This window comes from Papaver somniferum, chromosome 7, assembly GCF_003573695.1.
Source record: "Papaver somniferum cultivar HN1 chromosome 7, ASM357369v1, whole genome shotgun sequence".
NCBI lineage: Eukaryota > Viridiplantae > Streptophyta > Magnoliopsida > Ranunculales > Papaveraceae > Papaver > Papaver somniferum.
The window spans coordinates 38,980,645-38,997,547 of NC_039364.1; the positions used below are offsets into that span (position 1 = coordinate 38,980,645).

The window sequence follows — 16,903 nt, forward strand, 5'->3', positions numbered from 1 at the left end:
ATTATTTCTTGGTTTCATAAAATTTTATCTCAAGCTGCCAAAACTTCTCTAGTTAAACATGTTGGTCAAGCCACACCTATTTACTAAATGACAACTTTTCTCATTCCTAAAGTTCTTTGTAGGAAAAAGGACTCTCATCTCTGTAAATTCTGGTGGGGGGAAACTTTAGACCCCAAAGATAGAAAACTTCATTTACTTGGATGGGATATTCTTTGCTCTCCCAACAGGGAAGGGGGTCTGGGGTTTCGAAAGGCTAGATTAAATAATATTGCGATGCTTGCTAGAAATGCTTGGAAACTTGTTGAAAATCCCAGATCTCTTAAAGGACCATTCTTAAAGCTAGATACTTTCTAATACTAATTTCTTGAATTCTAAGTGTCCTTCTACTTGCTCATGGACTTGGAGATGTCTCCATATTATTAAGGAGCTCATCAAACCTTTCATTTCTTGGATTGTTAGTGATGGTCAGTTTATTGATCCTTGGTGTGATAATTGGATTCCTACCTTATGTTGTGCCAAACCTAATCCCATTGTCCTTCCTTCCCCCAGTTTAAAAGTGGCATACATCATTGACCCTGACACTAGATCTTGGAATGTTTCTAGATTGAACACCCATTTTGACAATGCTTCTGTAGAGAAAATTGTTACTATTCCCTTAAACCGGTTGTGCATTCCTGATAGGAGGTCTTGGGATCTTCAAAGAATGGTAGATTTAGTTCTAAATATGCCTACTTGGGTCTCATAGGTCTTAGACCTTCCCCATTCAACACACTCGAGAATTGCATATGGAAACTCAGAGTCCCATACCGCATTCAGCTATACATTTGGAAATTTGCTAGAAATGTCTGACCTACTAGAATTTTTTTACAGACCAGAAAGCTTATTGACACTATAATTTGTCCTAGATGTCTTTCTTGCAATGAAACTGTTATGCATGGTTTGGTTTTATGCCCTTTTGCTACTTCTGCCTGGTTGTGTTCTTCTTTTTGTTTGACTGTTCAAAACTTTCATAACTCTAGGTTGCTTGATTGGCTTGATTATTGCTTGTTAATACTACTACCTTTTTTTCTGACGAGTCAAAAAAATGTTTTTTCTGCTATTATGTGGTCTATCCGGGATAGTAGGAACAATATGTTTTTCAATCAGAAAAAGGAGAATCCCTCTGCTGTTATTGCTAGAGCTAGAGCCATGATTGTTTTTTAGGAACCCTATTATACCCCCTTCACCTTATTCTAATGTCATTGATGCTGATACATGGAAGCCTCCTCCTTTTGGTTGGATCAAAGGTGATACTGGTAGTGCTTTCGATCATGTCTCGTTGGCTAATTGTGTGGGCTATATAATATCGATCATTCTAGCAAACCATCCTTTTGTGCTGGTACCATCTTTTAAGTCTATTCTCCAGAGGAAGCAGAAACCAGAATCATCTGGGCAATTTTCAAAAAAGCAGTGGCTCTGATTGACCAATTCTCCCGGGGAAATTTTGAATGCAATCAACGGACGAATGCTTTATTTAAGCATATTTCTCTGTTTGGTTCTAGTTTTCTAGCTTGCATATTTTCTTTTCAACCAAGAATTTATAACAATGTAGCTCACTCTCTAACAGCTTGGGCCAAGGATAACTCTGGTATTTGCTCTTGGTCTAGACCTCCAGTTTGGCTCATGCTAACTGTCGAGGCAGACCTAGATGTGCAAACTTAACTAAGTCACATATTTAGAGACGGAGTGAGTAATATTTTTTCCAAATTCAATTAGTCAAAAATAAATACCAAATTCCAACCTGGACATACGCAAGTGTTGGACAAATCTATTACCAAACGACAAAATAACATTTTCCTTTAACAATTTCAAAACTGATTGATAAATGAAGGTAGACGATGTTGGTGCTCTTATTTGTTCTTACAAGGAGAATGGGAGAAAAAAAAAATAAAAAAAATATAGCAAAATCTAAACCTAAATCAACTCTATGTTCTTACTACTAATTTAGTTTTCAGCCTATTAACTTTGACATGAGCAGCCCAAGCCTAAACACTTCGACTCTAGGCAAATGATCTAGCTGGCTTAATCTAAAACATGGCTCTGGCAAGAGGTTCCTTGTTTAACTCCTCTCTCATCTTTTTTACAGCTCGAATCTGATCCGCAAGCGACACTTCCTTTCGTAGTCTCTCTCTTTCTATAAACTCTAAATCCAATTTCTCAATTGCTGGTTGATTGCCGGTTGTCACCACTCCTTGACCATCAACAGTCTTCTTACGGCGAATCTAAGGCCAAAACAGAATTCACATCAATAAAAAGTAATCTTGACAAACATACAAGGTTCAGAAAATTGTGCGAAATGCTGGATCTTCTTATGCCAAAAAAACAACGGAGGTTAAGATGAAGTTTTTGGCACAGCTGATCACTTTAGCGGAGCTGACGCTGTTCAGCTCATTTGCTGCGTGGGTTTAAACTTTCAAGATCAAACCAAGCGAATGTGTGGGTGCTGGGGGGGCATAAACGCCAACACTGCATTATGTCCCCATCTATCACACCAGAGTCCACAAAATCGAACTCTTGTTGGTTTAACCTGTACCTATGACTGATCCCAACTTGCTGCATGTTGGCGAGATTAGTAACTAAAAAATATTTATCTGGGGGTTGAATTACCTTCGTCAATTTTTCCTTGAGTTTTGAGCCCTTGGAAAGAGCCAGTAGTTGCTTCTCTTCTGCTGATTTTCTACGTGTCTTTCTCTTTATTTCTACTCTGGGTTTTGATTTTTCTTCCCTCTCCTTTTCTATCCTCTCTTTTCTCCTCTGGGCAATTCTAGCCATCTTCTCCTCTCTTTCCTTCGCTGCTCTAGCTCTTCTTAGTTTTGCAATCTCTTTTTCCCTTGCTTTATCTGCAGTCAACTGAAGCTGTTGAAGAACCAATTCCTCTGTGATCTTTTCATGGCTATCCCACTTTAGTTCCTGTTGGTCACACCCGCCTAACCTAGCTGCCTCTGCAATTCTTTCTGCCCACTTCAGATAAAATTCATCCTTCAGTCTTTTCATCTGCAAACGTTTTCTCCACATTTTCTTCTGAGCAATGCTTATTTTTATCTTGTTCTCCTCACTGCACAAATTGAAATCCAATTCTTATATCAAATAGTAAATAAGCAAATGACTCTGTTACTAGCAGTAAATACAGAACGAGTAACAATTTGGTTCTGTTTCCCTGAGTATTCAACCAAGTCTACTCTAGCATATCAAGGCTGCTTATAGGTCTTCCAAGACTAGGCTGCTCATTTACAAATTTCATCCCCTTGAATAAAAGAGGATTTTTTTTTAAATACAATATAATTCTTAATATAAGAAAAATACAAACCTATGAGCGCGGGGACACTCAGACATCTTCTTTCTGACCTGAAGATGAAAGAAACACATTAAGAAATTACAAAGTAAATAGTAGCAGAAGTAATTCAGATGTCGGACTGGAATTTGTTTGACAAGTTTCCCATCTGTTTCATGTAACAGCAAATAACAATAATATTAATAGTTGTCAAAAACTATCTATAGTAGCTAAAACCTAGACTTTTCAACATATAAAGTGATAACCGTCACAATTTGTTTCTTACATGACTTCACCTTGGGATCACTCAGTGCCTCTATGGTTCTTTGTTTGATCTTCTTACGAGTCTCTGCAAACTCAAATGTTGAAAGAATAAATATTGTAATATAAAGAAGACACGAGGAGGTGGAATGAGACGGTATCCAGAGCATTAAGATTCCAAGATGACTTACCGGCACTGTGTTTCTTTCCTTTGTTCCATGGTGTTCTCCCTTTGTTTGCAAACCCTATCTTTCTCCGTCTTTCAGTTTCCTGGCTATCTTCATAATTAAAAGACATTAAATGGGAGTACAGTAGTACATATAACAATAAATAAGACTGCATATACGGATAAACCTAACCGTGTTTTCCAAAAGTGTCTCTCTTGTATTCTTGTTCCAGAGTAGTGGAGAATGTCAAAGGAGAACCAAGAGCAACAGACCATGCTAAGGCGACATCTGTTGCTCTACCATCAACATCCTGCACAAGCAGCAGAACTGAATACATATGAATACTGAGTTAAGTTGTGAGAACTAGATATTAAACAAATAGAAAGACCAAGACTGTTCAGAACAAAAGAAGAGCAGTAGGCTAAAGGATTGAGGTGAAGAAATTAAGGTTTCAGTAGATAGACCTGGTGGACGGCAAAACTTGCATTAACTCCAGGACCATCTATCTCTTTCCCTTGAACATAAAGTCTTCTGACAGACGGACCCAGGCCCTTGGGGCACACAGCTATCACACTCACACTTTCAGGGAAGTCAAGCCCTAGGGACTGTAGGTGTCCAAGGAGGAATCCATGAGAGAGTCCAAGAATGCTGTTAGGTTTCATGTGGGAGCATATTTTCTCATAATTATCTGCCTGCAACATGTAACACAGACATGCAATATTAAAAAAATGGAAATCTAGCAAACATAGAGGGAAACAACACAGGCGTCGAACTTTCATAGGCAAAATATATCATGTGAACTTCTCGAGCTATCGCAGCGGTGCTTTGGTAACCTTTTGGTCCGAGCTCAACAAACATACTAAACAATTTTATTTTATTTTTGTTTGTTTGAAGGTATTCAAAGTGAACATTAAGAATAGAAATTGAATCCAGATACCAGCACAAAACCACATATGTAAAATAACATTGATTTTTCTTTTCCCGGAAACAGATACCACTGAATTCAGCACATCTCAGACAATCTTAATACCTGTGCAGAATCAGAAAGTAATAGCAGCCCAAGATCACTCTCTGCTACTGTTTCATATATATCACCCAGAGTTCCAGTCTCCTCAGTAAAACCAACAGCACGTGCTTTAGCAAAAGAACGGGATCCCTTCCTCAATCCAATCTGCATCAATTTTCAAATGAGATCAAAATATATGGAGCTTAGATTAATGGGTACTGATATATAACGTCGATATAAAGAGTATAAGAAATGTATGTATATGCCTCACCTTGACAACAATGTTAGATCTGGCTTCTGCAAGTGAATCCCTCAAGTTCTGAGCTTGTGCACAAGCCTGTGCATCAGAATGAAAATTAAGAAGTTAAAGATTAATTATATAAACTAATATTAGTAATATAAGATATATATCACCTTCTTTTTTTTCGCAGCAGAAATGGCGTAACAGAGCTTGCAAGATAACTTGAAACAGAAGAAATGATGAAAAGATTTAAGGGGTTCAAACGTCAAACATCGGAAGAAGATCATACCCAAGCATTGCAACAATGTATTAAGTACTGAATTCACTTAGATACGTTATCTCAAAGTTGCCAACAACAACTTATGGTCATGTGCTATCGAAACTCTTTTCATGTTCTTCACATAATGGTATACTCAATACAAGCTTACTTTAACCAAACAATGAAGGACAACAAGCTAGTACAGAACTCTTATCGATAATGGCACATTTGGTAGGGAGGGAACTGAATAAAAAGCATAATATTACTTTTTAACATTGATTTCTAATTTTGTGTAACACTAGGAAAAGTTGTTAAAGAAATGTAAGAGGAAAGAAGTGACATTTCCTTTCCAGATGCTAAGGGTCTGTCTTAGCCATTTTCTTATATTATTGATGCTAACTGGAGTTGATTGCACGCACATTTAATTTAGGTAACCATGAAACAACACAACCACAAGGGCGTAGACAGTTACATGAACACGAATGATACCCCAAAAAAAAAATGTTCATACACGGCTATATGAACATGAGTGATACCACAAAAACAAGTTCGAATCCACAGAAACACCATAAGAATGAGAAACTCACCTGAGAACCCCAACCAAGAACACCAATCTGCTTAATTCCTTTGAATGCTTCAGGCAACAAATGGAATAAATGCCTTCCTCCTCTAACAACATACTGCAACCAAAATAATCTTAATAATCAGCAACGAATAGAATTGACAAAAACAAACAAACTAACAAACAAGTAGAGTGCAAGAGAGAGAGGGGACTGACCTCGTCATTTCCAGCAAGAGTGACCTTCTCCTTGTAAAACACAGAGGTTTCAAAATCAAGAGCAGTCAAACGTTTAGTATCGGGAACTGAAACCATCATACGAGATGCAAGAAGAGATGATCCAATAGGGAACGAGACATTGTTGTTAGAAACACGAATAAGAAGAAATTTTAAGGTTTTAGAAGATGAAGAAAGAAACCCTACTCTAAAACCCAAAGAAGAAGAAGAGGATGTTGAATGAAGTAGTTTTAGGGTTTTAAATGAACAAGAAGAAGCTATGGATGGAGTGGAAGTTCCCATGAGTAACAGATTCTACTTGAGAATTAACCAAACACAGTAAGTACATCAAAGGAATTCAAATCAGCGGAAATGAAACCGAAACGCATCCATAATCACACGAATTTCATCTGGATAAGTTTCTCCCGCAGTTCAGTGCGGATACAGTGGTTACTTAATCCATAACTCCTCCTCGTCTATATTTTTACCTCCCTTGGACTCTTCTGTATAAGGTAATAAAAGACTCAAACTTTAAAAATAGATTCACTGTTCAACTCCATCCCGCCACATTCAGAACGATTGCAGCTGAGCCTGCCGGAGTGATTGTTGGGGGAGCCAACTGATTCGCCCAGTCTATGTATATTTATTACCTTCACTCCTATACCAACTCCAGGATTTGGAAAAGTGCACTTTTAAAACCTTGTTATAATGCACTTTTTATGAAATTCTCATCTCGTCTTCTCTTTTATTTTCACAACTGTCTTAGTAAGTGATCAAACAGCTTATCTTTCTAGAGAATGACTTTTATGTTACGTTGATCAAGAACTCTGGTCTTTTAGAAAGAAGACTATTATTGGGGCGTCGACTTCAATAGAGGGTTTCATTTGGATTCTTAGTGTCCAAAAAAAGTAGTTATGGAATATACTAACACATATATAAAATATTTAGCTTACCCTTTAACTAAAATAAAACTTAAAAATCGTAGAAGTGATTTTACGTTCAGGTTAGGATTAATTCCAACCGTAAAATTTTATTTGCATGTAGTTTAACGTCCAGGTTTGGATTAGTTTCCAACCGTAGAAGCTCATTTTACGTCCAGGTTTCTTTTAATTCCAACCTTAAAATCCGATTTTACGTCCAGTTTTCTTTTAATTCCAACCATAGAAGTGATTTTACTTCCAGGTTTAGTTGAATTCCAACCGTAATTTTCAATTTTACGTCTAGGTTTAGTTGAATTCCAACCGTAATTTTCAATTTTACGTCTAGGCTTAGTTTACTAAATTTTCCTTTCGTCAACCTAGCCGTAAATTTCAATTTTACGTCCAGGTTCCTTTTAATTTCAACCGGAGAAATTGATTTCACGTCCAGGTTTTGATTGATTCCGACCGTAGAAATTGATTTTACGTCCAGGTTTGGATTGATTCCAACGGTAGAAATTAATTATTATCTAATTAAATTAAATAAAATTAAAATTAATTAAAGGGCTATTCGATCGTTAAAAAATTATTTGAGATAAGGGACTTTTGATATTACTTCTGGGTGACCGTTTTTGTCCTATTAGGTGACGCCCCTCTAATGGAATGTGACGCCCCAATAATAGCCTTCTTTAGAAATGTCGATCAAGAACTCGGTTCTTTTGTCTACATTAAGTAATGATGACTCATAATGCACTATTCTTGTAACGTCAATGGAGATTTAAAGATTACCATCAAAAAAAAAAAAAAAAAAAAAAGAAAAATGAAGGCTGCACTAAAAAGGTAAGGAAAACAGGAAAAGCAAACACATTTCCCCCGATCACAAAAAAAAGGGTAAAAATTGATCCATTTTCCTTCTAACAAGACCGGGACCTGTAGGTATGACCCAGCATCTTGGTGCGCCAACTCCTTACAAGGTCGACCCAAAAAACGTAAACTGCATGACCAACTTTAAAGTAACGCTACCAGCATTTAATTCTACAACATGTACATATTATTATGATCTCTTTCATTGGGTAGTGATTTACTGTCCAAAAGAACGACTACCTTCTTACTTTTTCTGAGTTTTCTTTCTCCGGAGTACTAGAATATTTCCTCACAGTAGTAGAGATGATTTCAAGTTCTTTTTCTACAAAACTTGGAACAGAACCCTCTGAAAGTGATGGGAGAAGTTCATGATCATCCCTACTTCTTTCTTGTTCCAACTGCTCCGATTTTGGCCCAACAACACGACTCTTGCCATCATCCAAAGTGGAGTTTACAACGGTACTACGATCACCAACACAAAAGCTTCTTATGGCTCCTGCCTGCCTCGGAGAACCTGGTTCTGTATCAGACAAACGACCCTTATATTAAAACCCTTGCACAACTGGGAGAAATAAGATTAGTAGGTGAAATTTAGTGTGCAACAGAATTTTGAGTTAAAGTTCATTCACCCCAGATGCCACTTTTATTCTGAACTTGCCTTATATGGTAACTAACCTAGTTTGACGATTTAGATTCGCACTTCTAGCAAAAAAGAATAGGGGATGATGTTGTAGCTCTCAACCATGGTATGGCTCATTGATTCCCTGGTCACCACGTGAAAGATTATATATCTAAGTACATATGACTATTGTTGCTCTAAAATAAAATTCAAATAACGTGGGCAATCTTTTTTTAAAAATGAGGAAAACAGAAGAAAACAAACATATAAATTCTGATAAATGAAGATCGGGGTAGCCCACGGTTGGGTAGCTAGCTGACCAACAAACTAAAAAACAAAGAAAAAGTTAGGTACCTGAATATTTAGTCTTGCAGGCATCTTTCTCATACAAGTTCTTTCTAAGCAATATTGTTCCTGGAAATATCATGAAGTTGATGCTGCTTAACTGCTTCTTTTCTTCATCTTCCATGGGTATAAACCCGAAGCCCTCTGTCCAAGTATCCACCAAACTAGGAATTGCAGTTATTACCAGCATTTTAACCTTGAAGGATATCAACAACTGCAAAACATTGATGCAAACAGTTCAAAAAAAATAAAAAAATAGAGGAAGTGGCCTCCAATAGAGACAATAGGGGGTTCAAATCCCATTAAAAAGACAACTATTCTTGCATTACAAAATGGAACATCCTGTGCGCCCAAGGTGGGTAATTACCCTTTTATTTAGTGACAGTGTTTACCTATCTCGGAAACATGTTGTAAGACCTCGGCAGCATTGCTCATGAAAGGTAAGAAATAAAGGTAAGTTAAAGGTATGCAGAAAAACTACCTCTTCAATAGCATTTAAGAGGCGCCGACACATTCCCTGCCGACGATGGTCGCTACAAGTTGCGATAAGAGGCATTTCTGCCACAGTGACTCCATGCACCCTGCAAAGAATATGGGATGATAATGCCGAAAAGGTAAGGACTGAAATAATGTTTTCTTGAGTAAAATACGAGGGGGTGAAAGAATTTTATTCAGATATATCCACATCTATGAACGGATGTCTCACACCGAAACACCGAAACACCAATGTTAAAGAAATTGTTGTTTTCTATTCTAAACAAATGACTCTAGAAGGTCCAAATTTGATGTGACACAAATTCAGATGGATCTTGCATAGACATGAATATCATAAAATACAAGAAGGGCAGCAACATTGCTGTCAATGATTTATATAAAAGTCAATAGTACCTGACAGATGCTACAGATATAACCTCGTCCCCCTTCTCTAAAACCAAGGTGTAAAATCCTTGATAATTTAGACGTGCGAAATCCGATCTACGAATCAATACAAAATAGTCAATTTTCAATTTGCATGCCATAAACTAACGCAGCAACAACATAAAACTAGGTTGCAAAAACATTAATTGCATAGAGGTCATCCACTAAACATTAATTTGCACTACAAGCTCTTCAATAATAGAATCCAACTCAAACTAGCACAATAGCAAAATGGCACTTAAAGAGTTTTAGCATTAAGTGCAAAGAGGTCATCCACTAACAGCTCTCCACAGAAGTTCCTGAACTTAGAACTTGTCTTTGATGTGATTTTATTCATTTGCAGAACCAATCAATGCATATCTCCTAACTAACTAAAATGACTCATGACCAGTTCTAGATGCAAGAGCTTTAGGACAAAAAGAGGAACCAGTAGAAAGAAATTATAGCAAAGATAAATAGTTAACTACAACCAGTTGGAAAAGAATCTGACTGATAAGAGTACTCGTTTGTTCTTTACAACGTAAAAGTAGAGACTAACATCTAGGGCCCATTCTCAGTGTCTAGCAAGAAAGATGCAGAAAAAAGAAAATTCTCAGCAACCAAAACAGCTGAAACAAACATGTTCAGAGAAATTCCTCACCCCCAGTTGTATATGACCTGCGGTATCATATCTACGCCCGTCCTTGGGTCAACCATGGGAACAAAACATTCCTCCATGATTGTAAGAGCAACAGCTAATTTTGGGTTGCACTCTGCCATCAGTGCAAATTTCTGTGCTGAAGGAACTTTTTGGTCGCCTTGGATACATCTAAGAAGTGTCCAGGAATAGCCACCATCAATATGATTCAAATTTCCAATCCGAGAACGAAGACCTGTGAAAATCTGTATGCACCCATTAACAAAGTTTCCTAAGCGAAGACAAGGTAAACCAACAACCAGTGACAGCATTAGGAACGGTAGCAGGATAGAAATCATTTTACATGTTGAAACTCAGATGAATCCCATTTATCTAAAGTTTGATTAATAAAACAGGATATTCAGAATCGCTGAAGGAAAATAAGTTACCTGCTGGCAGTTAGCTCCACAAAACCATGTGTCAGAAACCTCTTTAAAGGTGCCACTTTCTTTCGCGCAAGTTCCATGATCTGTTTAAGAAAGTAGTGAGTATCAGTAACGACATTCGTTTAACCTACCACTTTGTGTCGACATTTGTTAATGTGCACAAAAGTAACGGAAAAAACAGACAGACAGTAGATTAACCATCATCGGATTAAGTCTACATATTATCTACAGTGACACCATATAGTTGAGATTAGAAAGAGAAAGTCATGCAGAATTAAGTATTATGTTTTTATAATGTGCATCCTACATGAGTATTCAAAGTTCAAAAGAAATAGAAGATTATTTACCTCCCAACAATTCACCTTCGGAGAGAACATTGTCATGAGAGATAAAACTTTACATAAATAATGCAAAGACAGCACTAACGGTAACTATAAGATATTTCTTGTGTAACAGTGATACCGATATGAGAATTGGTACGGGTACTGATACAAGAACAAAAAACTAGGAAACGGGTACCATTAAAAAGACTACAGCAGAATAGAAATCAGGCTTGGAAGCTATAAGCCAAAAAGACTTCAAAGATATTAGCAGTCAAATCTAAACTAACTGATTGATTTTGAAATTTGTTGGGCTAAAACCTAGTTTGAGGAATGCTCATTAGGGTTCTCATTTCTCTCTCACACATCAGCCACCGCAGAATAACAAATGAAATGAAAGAAACGAAGCTTAAATAGCTTCCTCTTCTTGACTTTTCTTTCATGTTTTTTCCTTTTTCTCTGCAATAGTTTAGCTAAAGTGTTCAACCGTGTTGACACGCTTACCGGTTTAAATATGCAGCCCTAAGGTTCCAAAATATTCTTGCCATCTCGTTGTTGCATAGAATAATCCCAGGAACAACGGATGGATGGAGTTACCAGATATTCATCCAAAAGTTAAGAAGTATGACACTTTGTATTTCAATATTTTCCCTTATAGACGTGTATCTACGTTGGTACCTGTACTAGACAAACGGGCGCTTAGCTCCGCTATCAATTGAAGTTAAATGCTTTCACAACTTAATTCTATGATAAAAGTACACGAAATGAAAGAGAAAAAGAAACATGGTTGATGGTTCCTTTTTTCTTCTATAAGACATGAAGGTAGCCATTTTGGCTAATTATGAAGAACATATACCATTAATCAGACCCTAAACTCCATTGTCTGCTTCCTACTTTGCATACACGTATCGTTGTTGCACAGAGAAATATTCGTATAAATAAATAATAGTTCACCTTTTCCTCTCTTAATATTTTTTTTAAAAATAATTTACCCGTGCTTATAACATGCAAATATACAGAATGAGCAAATGAAGAGATAACAATACTAACATGCATTCAACAAACATGTAGAATTACTGAATATAGAACTTACATTTATGATCACACTGTGAGCATTTTAATACACCAGGAGATGTTGAAGCTTCAAGTTCAATTACCAGGTCACCACAAATGTGACAAGTGCAATTCCAGCAATACCAACTACCTTCAGGAAATTCCTAGAAATAAAAAGTAGACATATCAACGCGGCATATATATTAATAAAGATGAAAAACAATTAATACGAAAAAGTCAACATCTTTATCAAGCCAGTATAAAGATTAAGAATACCATGCACAATTAACACATAAAGTTTCATGTGTTTCCTCACTAGTGATAACGACAGCAAGCTGCTAACTTGTTGCGCAGAACCACATTATATACCAACTTAACAACATTTGAAAATGATATAAACGTAAACTACCCACCAACTTTTTGGCTGGAAATGTATAAAATTACCAGCGATGTTGAGTAAAATGGAAATCAGCTTTTTACACGGAATTGGCAGGAAAAAAATCTATATGATTGGATAATTGAGTGCTAAGTAAGGTTCTCGGAAAGTATCTAGCAAAAGACAAACCTGTTCAGACAAGCACGCCTGATGATAAGTAGAAGGGCAGTTATCACAACATATCAATACACCTCCATCACCACAATGTCCACATGTATCATCACTCTGATCCCCCTCGTCACCTTCGGCTGCTCTTTGTCCATCTTTTCTGACTTTGTATTCAGCTGACCAAGCCTCAAGCTGGCACAGGGTAAACGACTTACCCGATTCCAGGAAAAGATTCAAACAGGGTTTGTACGGCTTGAAACCAGCATGAACCTTGAAGTCGATAACAGATAGAACTCTATCACAACACTTACAAAGGATGCCATCTTTAGTGACCCAGCCATCTTTAATCACTGTATCGCCCTTTGGGCTTAGATAGTGAACCACATCATTAACAGATATAACGCCGGAATCAATTAGCCAGCATAACACAGTTCTTGCTCCTGAGGATGACCACCTCCTTTCGGTATAGTGCTTTCCACCTCTCCCAGGACTTCGCAAGAGTAACTTACAACCGCCCTCCTTACGCTTCTGTTTTCTCAAAGCTGACGATTTCCTGCGTTTTCGGGCAAACTGCTTGCGGTTAGTGCTGAGGTCTTTGTTTATTATGATAGATGCAAGCAAGAGATCATCATCATCTATCTGGCACCCACGCGATCTCTTTCTTCCATGTTTTTTGTCAACTTCTGCTCTTCCCAACCTGGTGACTTTACTATAAGAGGCGTTTTTAGAACCACTGCAGTTGTGTACCAAAGCTCCATTGGTATGCCTCAAGGAATTGGGCTTCTGTTCATCCTTTACATCACCCAAAACTGATACTTCGGAATTATTATGCTTATATTTAGTTTTTTTTAACTTAGAATCTGTTGCTAATTGGTGCTGGGAAAATCTGACAGACGAAGAACTTTTATGTTTTTGTTTTTCACAGTTAAGCATCTCAACTTCCTTCTGACGCTTACTGGATAATCTAGTCACTTTAATTTCGGACAAGCTTTTACACTTCTTGTGCCTCTTCTTTGTCAGCCTAGTCCCTGTTATTTCAGATGTTGGGTCCACCTTAAAGTTTGAAGCTTCAGAGCCACTGCAGCTCTCATCATCACGATGCTCGGATTGTTCAAAGTTCTTTCGCGCATTTTCTGGAATTGCTTCAGCGGGTGTAAAAATTTCCACTGCTTTCTTACCACCTACTTCGTTTTGCATGCCCAAATTCAGATCAAATGGAATTGACTCAACTTCATCTCTAAATTGACTATTATCATATATAAACTTAACTTTAGTTTCCTTTAGACCCTTGGAGTTTGATTGCGCTAACTCCAACGCCGTAGAACCTTGAGCCAAATCATTACCCAAAGAGCCTCCTGGAACAGAAGAAGTTGATCTTGGCATGACAAATTCGATACCATCAGCATTAACAACTTCAGGTAACACACCTTTCACGGTCTTGGCCTCTATCCTTCTAGTAGTCGGTTTAACAAAGCTTGAAAAACTTAACCTGCCATCTTGCTGAGTGGGCACAGCCTCAGTCTCCTTAGCCACTGAATCTACAGTTTCGATTGGAACATCATACAGGAAACTATCTATATGGCTATCTGAAGTATCTGGTCCCTGAATCGGTACATAACTCTGATTTGAGCGTTTAATTTGGTCACTAGTGGTTTCTCCGATCGGATTTAAAGCCACAACCATAGGATCTGTTACCATACATTTATTTTGTTGCTCTTTCAAATAAATCGAAACACCTGTCAAAGCTTTTGCAACCTGTTTCTTTCTCTTTTCACCAACTACAGAGAAATTTTCTTGGCTATCGTGTTCAGTCTGAAGATGCAGATTGTCACCAGACACCTTTGTGCTACCTGATTTATTATGCACTGACACTGAACCCTTCAATTGCTTGACCTGGTCTTTAACCCCAACAAACTCTTTTCCTGACTCTATATCCTTTCTATCTTTCAAATCTGAGACCACAGTTGTGGCTGCTTTGACTGGTATGCCCTTTCTTAAGCTACCAATCTGTCTGTTAACCATCACCACTGTAACAAAAGGATCCAGAAGACTCCATTGATGAACCAACGCATACGAAGCTTCCATTTGACTGCAATCCTCTTTCTCAAAATTTATCAGTGTTTCTAATAAGTTAGAGCCGAACTCTTTAATATTCTTCCACTGTTTCCCGTTTTCTTGCCGTATCATCTTGTAATTACCAGCAAACAGACTCTCACCAAATAAGTTCCAGATTTTATAAAATGCAGTAAAAACTTTCCCAGTGGGAGACTTATAAATTGTATCCACATAGGGTTTGTTTCCTATCTGCTTCTTCTCAACTGCCCAACCTGCTGCCTTAAGTAAATAGTTGACATGGCCACGTAGACGCGAGTATAGATCCGTTAAAGATTTATTTGACATATTGGTTTTAATTGCATCTGAAGTAAAAGGAGAGGATTCCAGAGATTTTTCATGGACAGGTAAAAGAGGTACAGATGTATGTGCAACAGATGCATCCCCCAGCAAACACTCGGGTACAATGATGTGCTGAGAAACAGGAGATGTGATTGCTGTACTTTTAGTAACTTGATTCCCACACTTACTTTTAGAGGCATTCCCATCACGAGCATGACCTCTTCTGCTTACTTCTTCAAGCCGTGTATGCAGGTAAGTAGTACATACAAAACCTTGACTTGATGATTCAACCAATGGGCATGTTTTGGTTGGATAATTGTTAAACAGGTCTGCGGACTGCAGGCTAAGCACAATTTCCTTTGATGAATTTAATTGAACTGGAGCCTTCTCTGGAATAGGTAAATCACCATTGGAATAATCATTTCCCGGAGCAGAAAGCTCGCCTTCTGACCGCTTCATTCGCTTAGCGGAAGTATCGTGATCATCTCGTGCAACAGATACACTATAGTTTTTGAGACCGCATCCAAATCCAGCAATATTTTTGGTCACAAAACAACCAGAATCACCAACAACATTGTTGCATGAATCCTCCATAAAAGAAGTGGAGGATTGAGTTGTCACCACCGAATTATCACTATTTGAATTAAGTGATGCTTTGGTAGGTCTAAATCCCTCAGGTTCAGAATTACTAGGTCCAGTAATGCTACACCTCTTGGAAGCACCTCCTGTGATGTTTCTTCCATAGAAAACATCCATGAAAATCTGGTGCTCTTGATTTGATCCTTCAAAGTCATCCTCAGACAATACATCAAGTTCTTTGCAATATAACATGTTTATCAGCTCTTTCCAATCCCAAACCAACTACTGCATTGCACTCTCTCTTATGGGCAAAATTTCCATCCCAACATAAGGAGAATATCTAAGACCACTTGAAAAGCCAGAGAATATAATAACACACTTCACAGTCTAGATGATGATCCAAACATTGCCGCAAATTCTGAAACAAAAAGGAAAAAAAACCTAGATTACATACCTTCAATAACCCATTTCCAGCTTAAAAATATAATTTCATCACTAATCCTAGAGATTTCCCCTTGCTAAACATATCTGGAAAAAGGATCCAGAAATCAAAACCCGGATTTCAAAGAATCAGCACAAATCCACCGTATTCATCAACAACAACCCAGGAACCCAAAATGAGGGGGGGGGGGGGGGGGGGGGGGGGGGGGGGAGTCTCTATAGAAATCCAATAAAAAAATTAAAAAAATAATCAAATATCTGGATGTTCTAGAACTACATTATTTAATTGCAGAGGTACAGAGTGGAAACATGATAGGGGAAGTGATAAATCAACCAAAACTAAGATCCTTCACCACCAACAATCAAAACTTCATAAGAAAGATGAAAACTTTACACTAATACTCACAATGTTGTACAACTACATTACAGATTTACAAACAAAAATTAAAGAATCGAGCTAGAATTTCACCTCCCAAATCGCAATCCCTCTTTTCAGCCATAAACTAGGGTTATTGTTTCTCCAGTGGTAGTCATCAAAATAGTTTCTTGCCTTGGTTTAGCTCAGGAGCAGGAGAACAAGAAGAACATAAATGACCTTGTGCCCTTGTCTTCATCGCCTTATTAAATCCCTAAAAGTTTTCCTCACAACAAAAAAAAAAATCGGATGAAAAAAAATATAAATGAATTTAAATTCTCTCTCTTTGTCCTAAAACTACGTTTTTGTGGTATTTTATGACACTGTACAGTGTACTGCTCTCCTCACTCTGAAAACCTTAGTTTTAAACCATTGGATCTTTCATTTTGCTACATCTCGAGGCAGTATTACCG

The 16,903-nt window shown here is 37.6% G+C and overlaps 2 protein-coding genes across 4 annotated transcripts; both read right to left on the minus strand.

The window, feature by feature from the left end:
• Positions 1-1,831: 1,831 nt before the first annotated feature.
• On the minus strand, positions 1,832-6,804 carry LOC113297036 (ketol-acid reductoisomerase, chloroplastic-like). Of its 2 annotated transcripts, none has more exons than XM_026545428.1 (11): positions 6,023-6,804; positions 5,832-5,924; positions 5,016-5,081; positions 4,769-4,909; positions 4,203-4,430; positions 3,931-4,048; positions 3,763-3,849; positions 3,607-3,659; positions 3,347-3,384; positions 2,647-3,094; positions 1,832-2,261 (listed from the first exon to the last, which is right to left on the minus strand). In XM_026545428.1, exons 1-11 carry the CDS (start codon positions 6,320-6,322, stop codon positions 2,067-2,069), a joined length of 1,767 nt encoding a protein of 588 aa, XP_026401213.1. In that variant the 5' UTR covers positions 6,323-6,804; the 3' UTR covers positions 1,832-2,066. The 2 variants fall into 2 exon arrangements, with proteins under 2 accessions (XP_026401213.1, XP_026401211.1); XM_026545426.1 differs by having other exon boundaries at positions 3,347-3,479; positions 3,597-3,659.
• Positions 6,805-7,777: 973 nt separating this feature from the next.
• Positions 7,778-16,892, minus strand: LOC113297037 (increased DNA methylation 1-like). Of its 2 annotated transcripts, XR_003333253.1 has the most exons (10): positions 16,545-16,892; positions 12,683-16,052; positions 12,158-12,281; positions 10,748-10,827; positions 10,323-10,564; positions 9,653-9,739; positions 9,246-9,345; positions 8,774-8,978; positions 8,476-8,564; positions 8,085-8,320 (listed from the first exon to the last, which is right to left on the minus strand). XR_003333253.1 is itself a non-coding variant. In XM_026545429.1 (9 exons), the coding sequence occupies exons 2-9, from the start codon at positions 15,884-15,886 to the stop codon at positions 8,037-8,039; spliced, it is 4,326 nt and encodes a 1,441-aa protein (XP_026401214.1). In that variant the 5' UTR covers positions 15,887-16,052; positions 16,545-16,890; the 3' UTR covers positions 7,778-8,036. The 2 variants fall into 2 exon arrangements, 1 of the variants encoding a protein (XP_026401214.1); XM_026545429.1 differs by lacking the exon at positions 8,476-8,564 and having other exon boundaries at positions 7,778-8,320; positions 16,545-16,890.
• Positions 16,893-16,903: the final 11 nt, after the last annotated feature.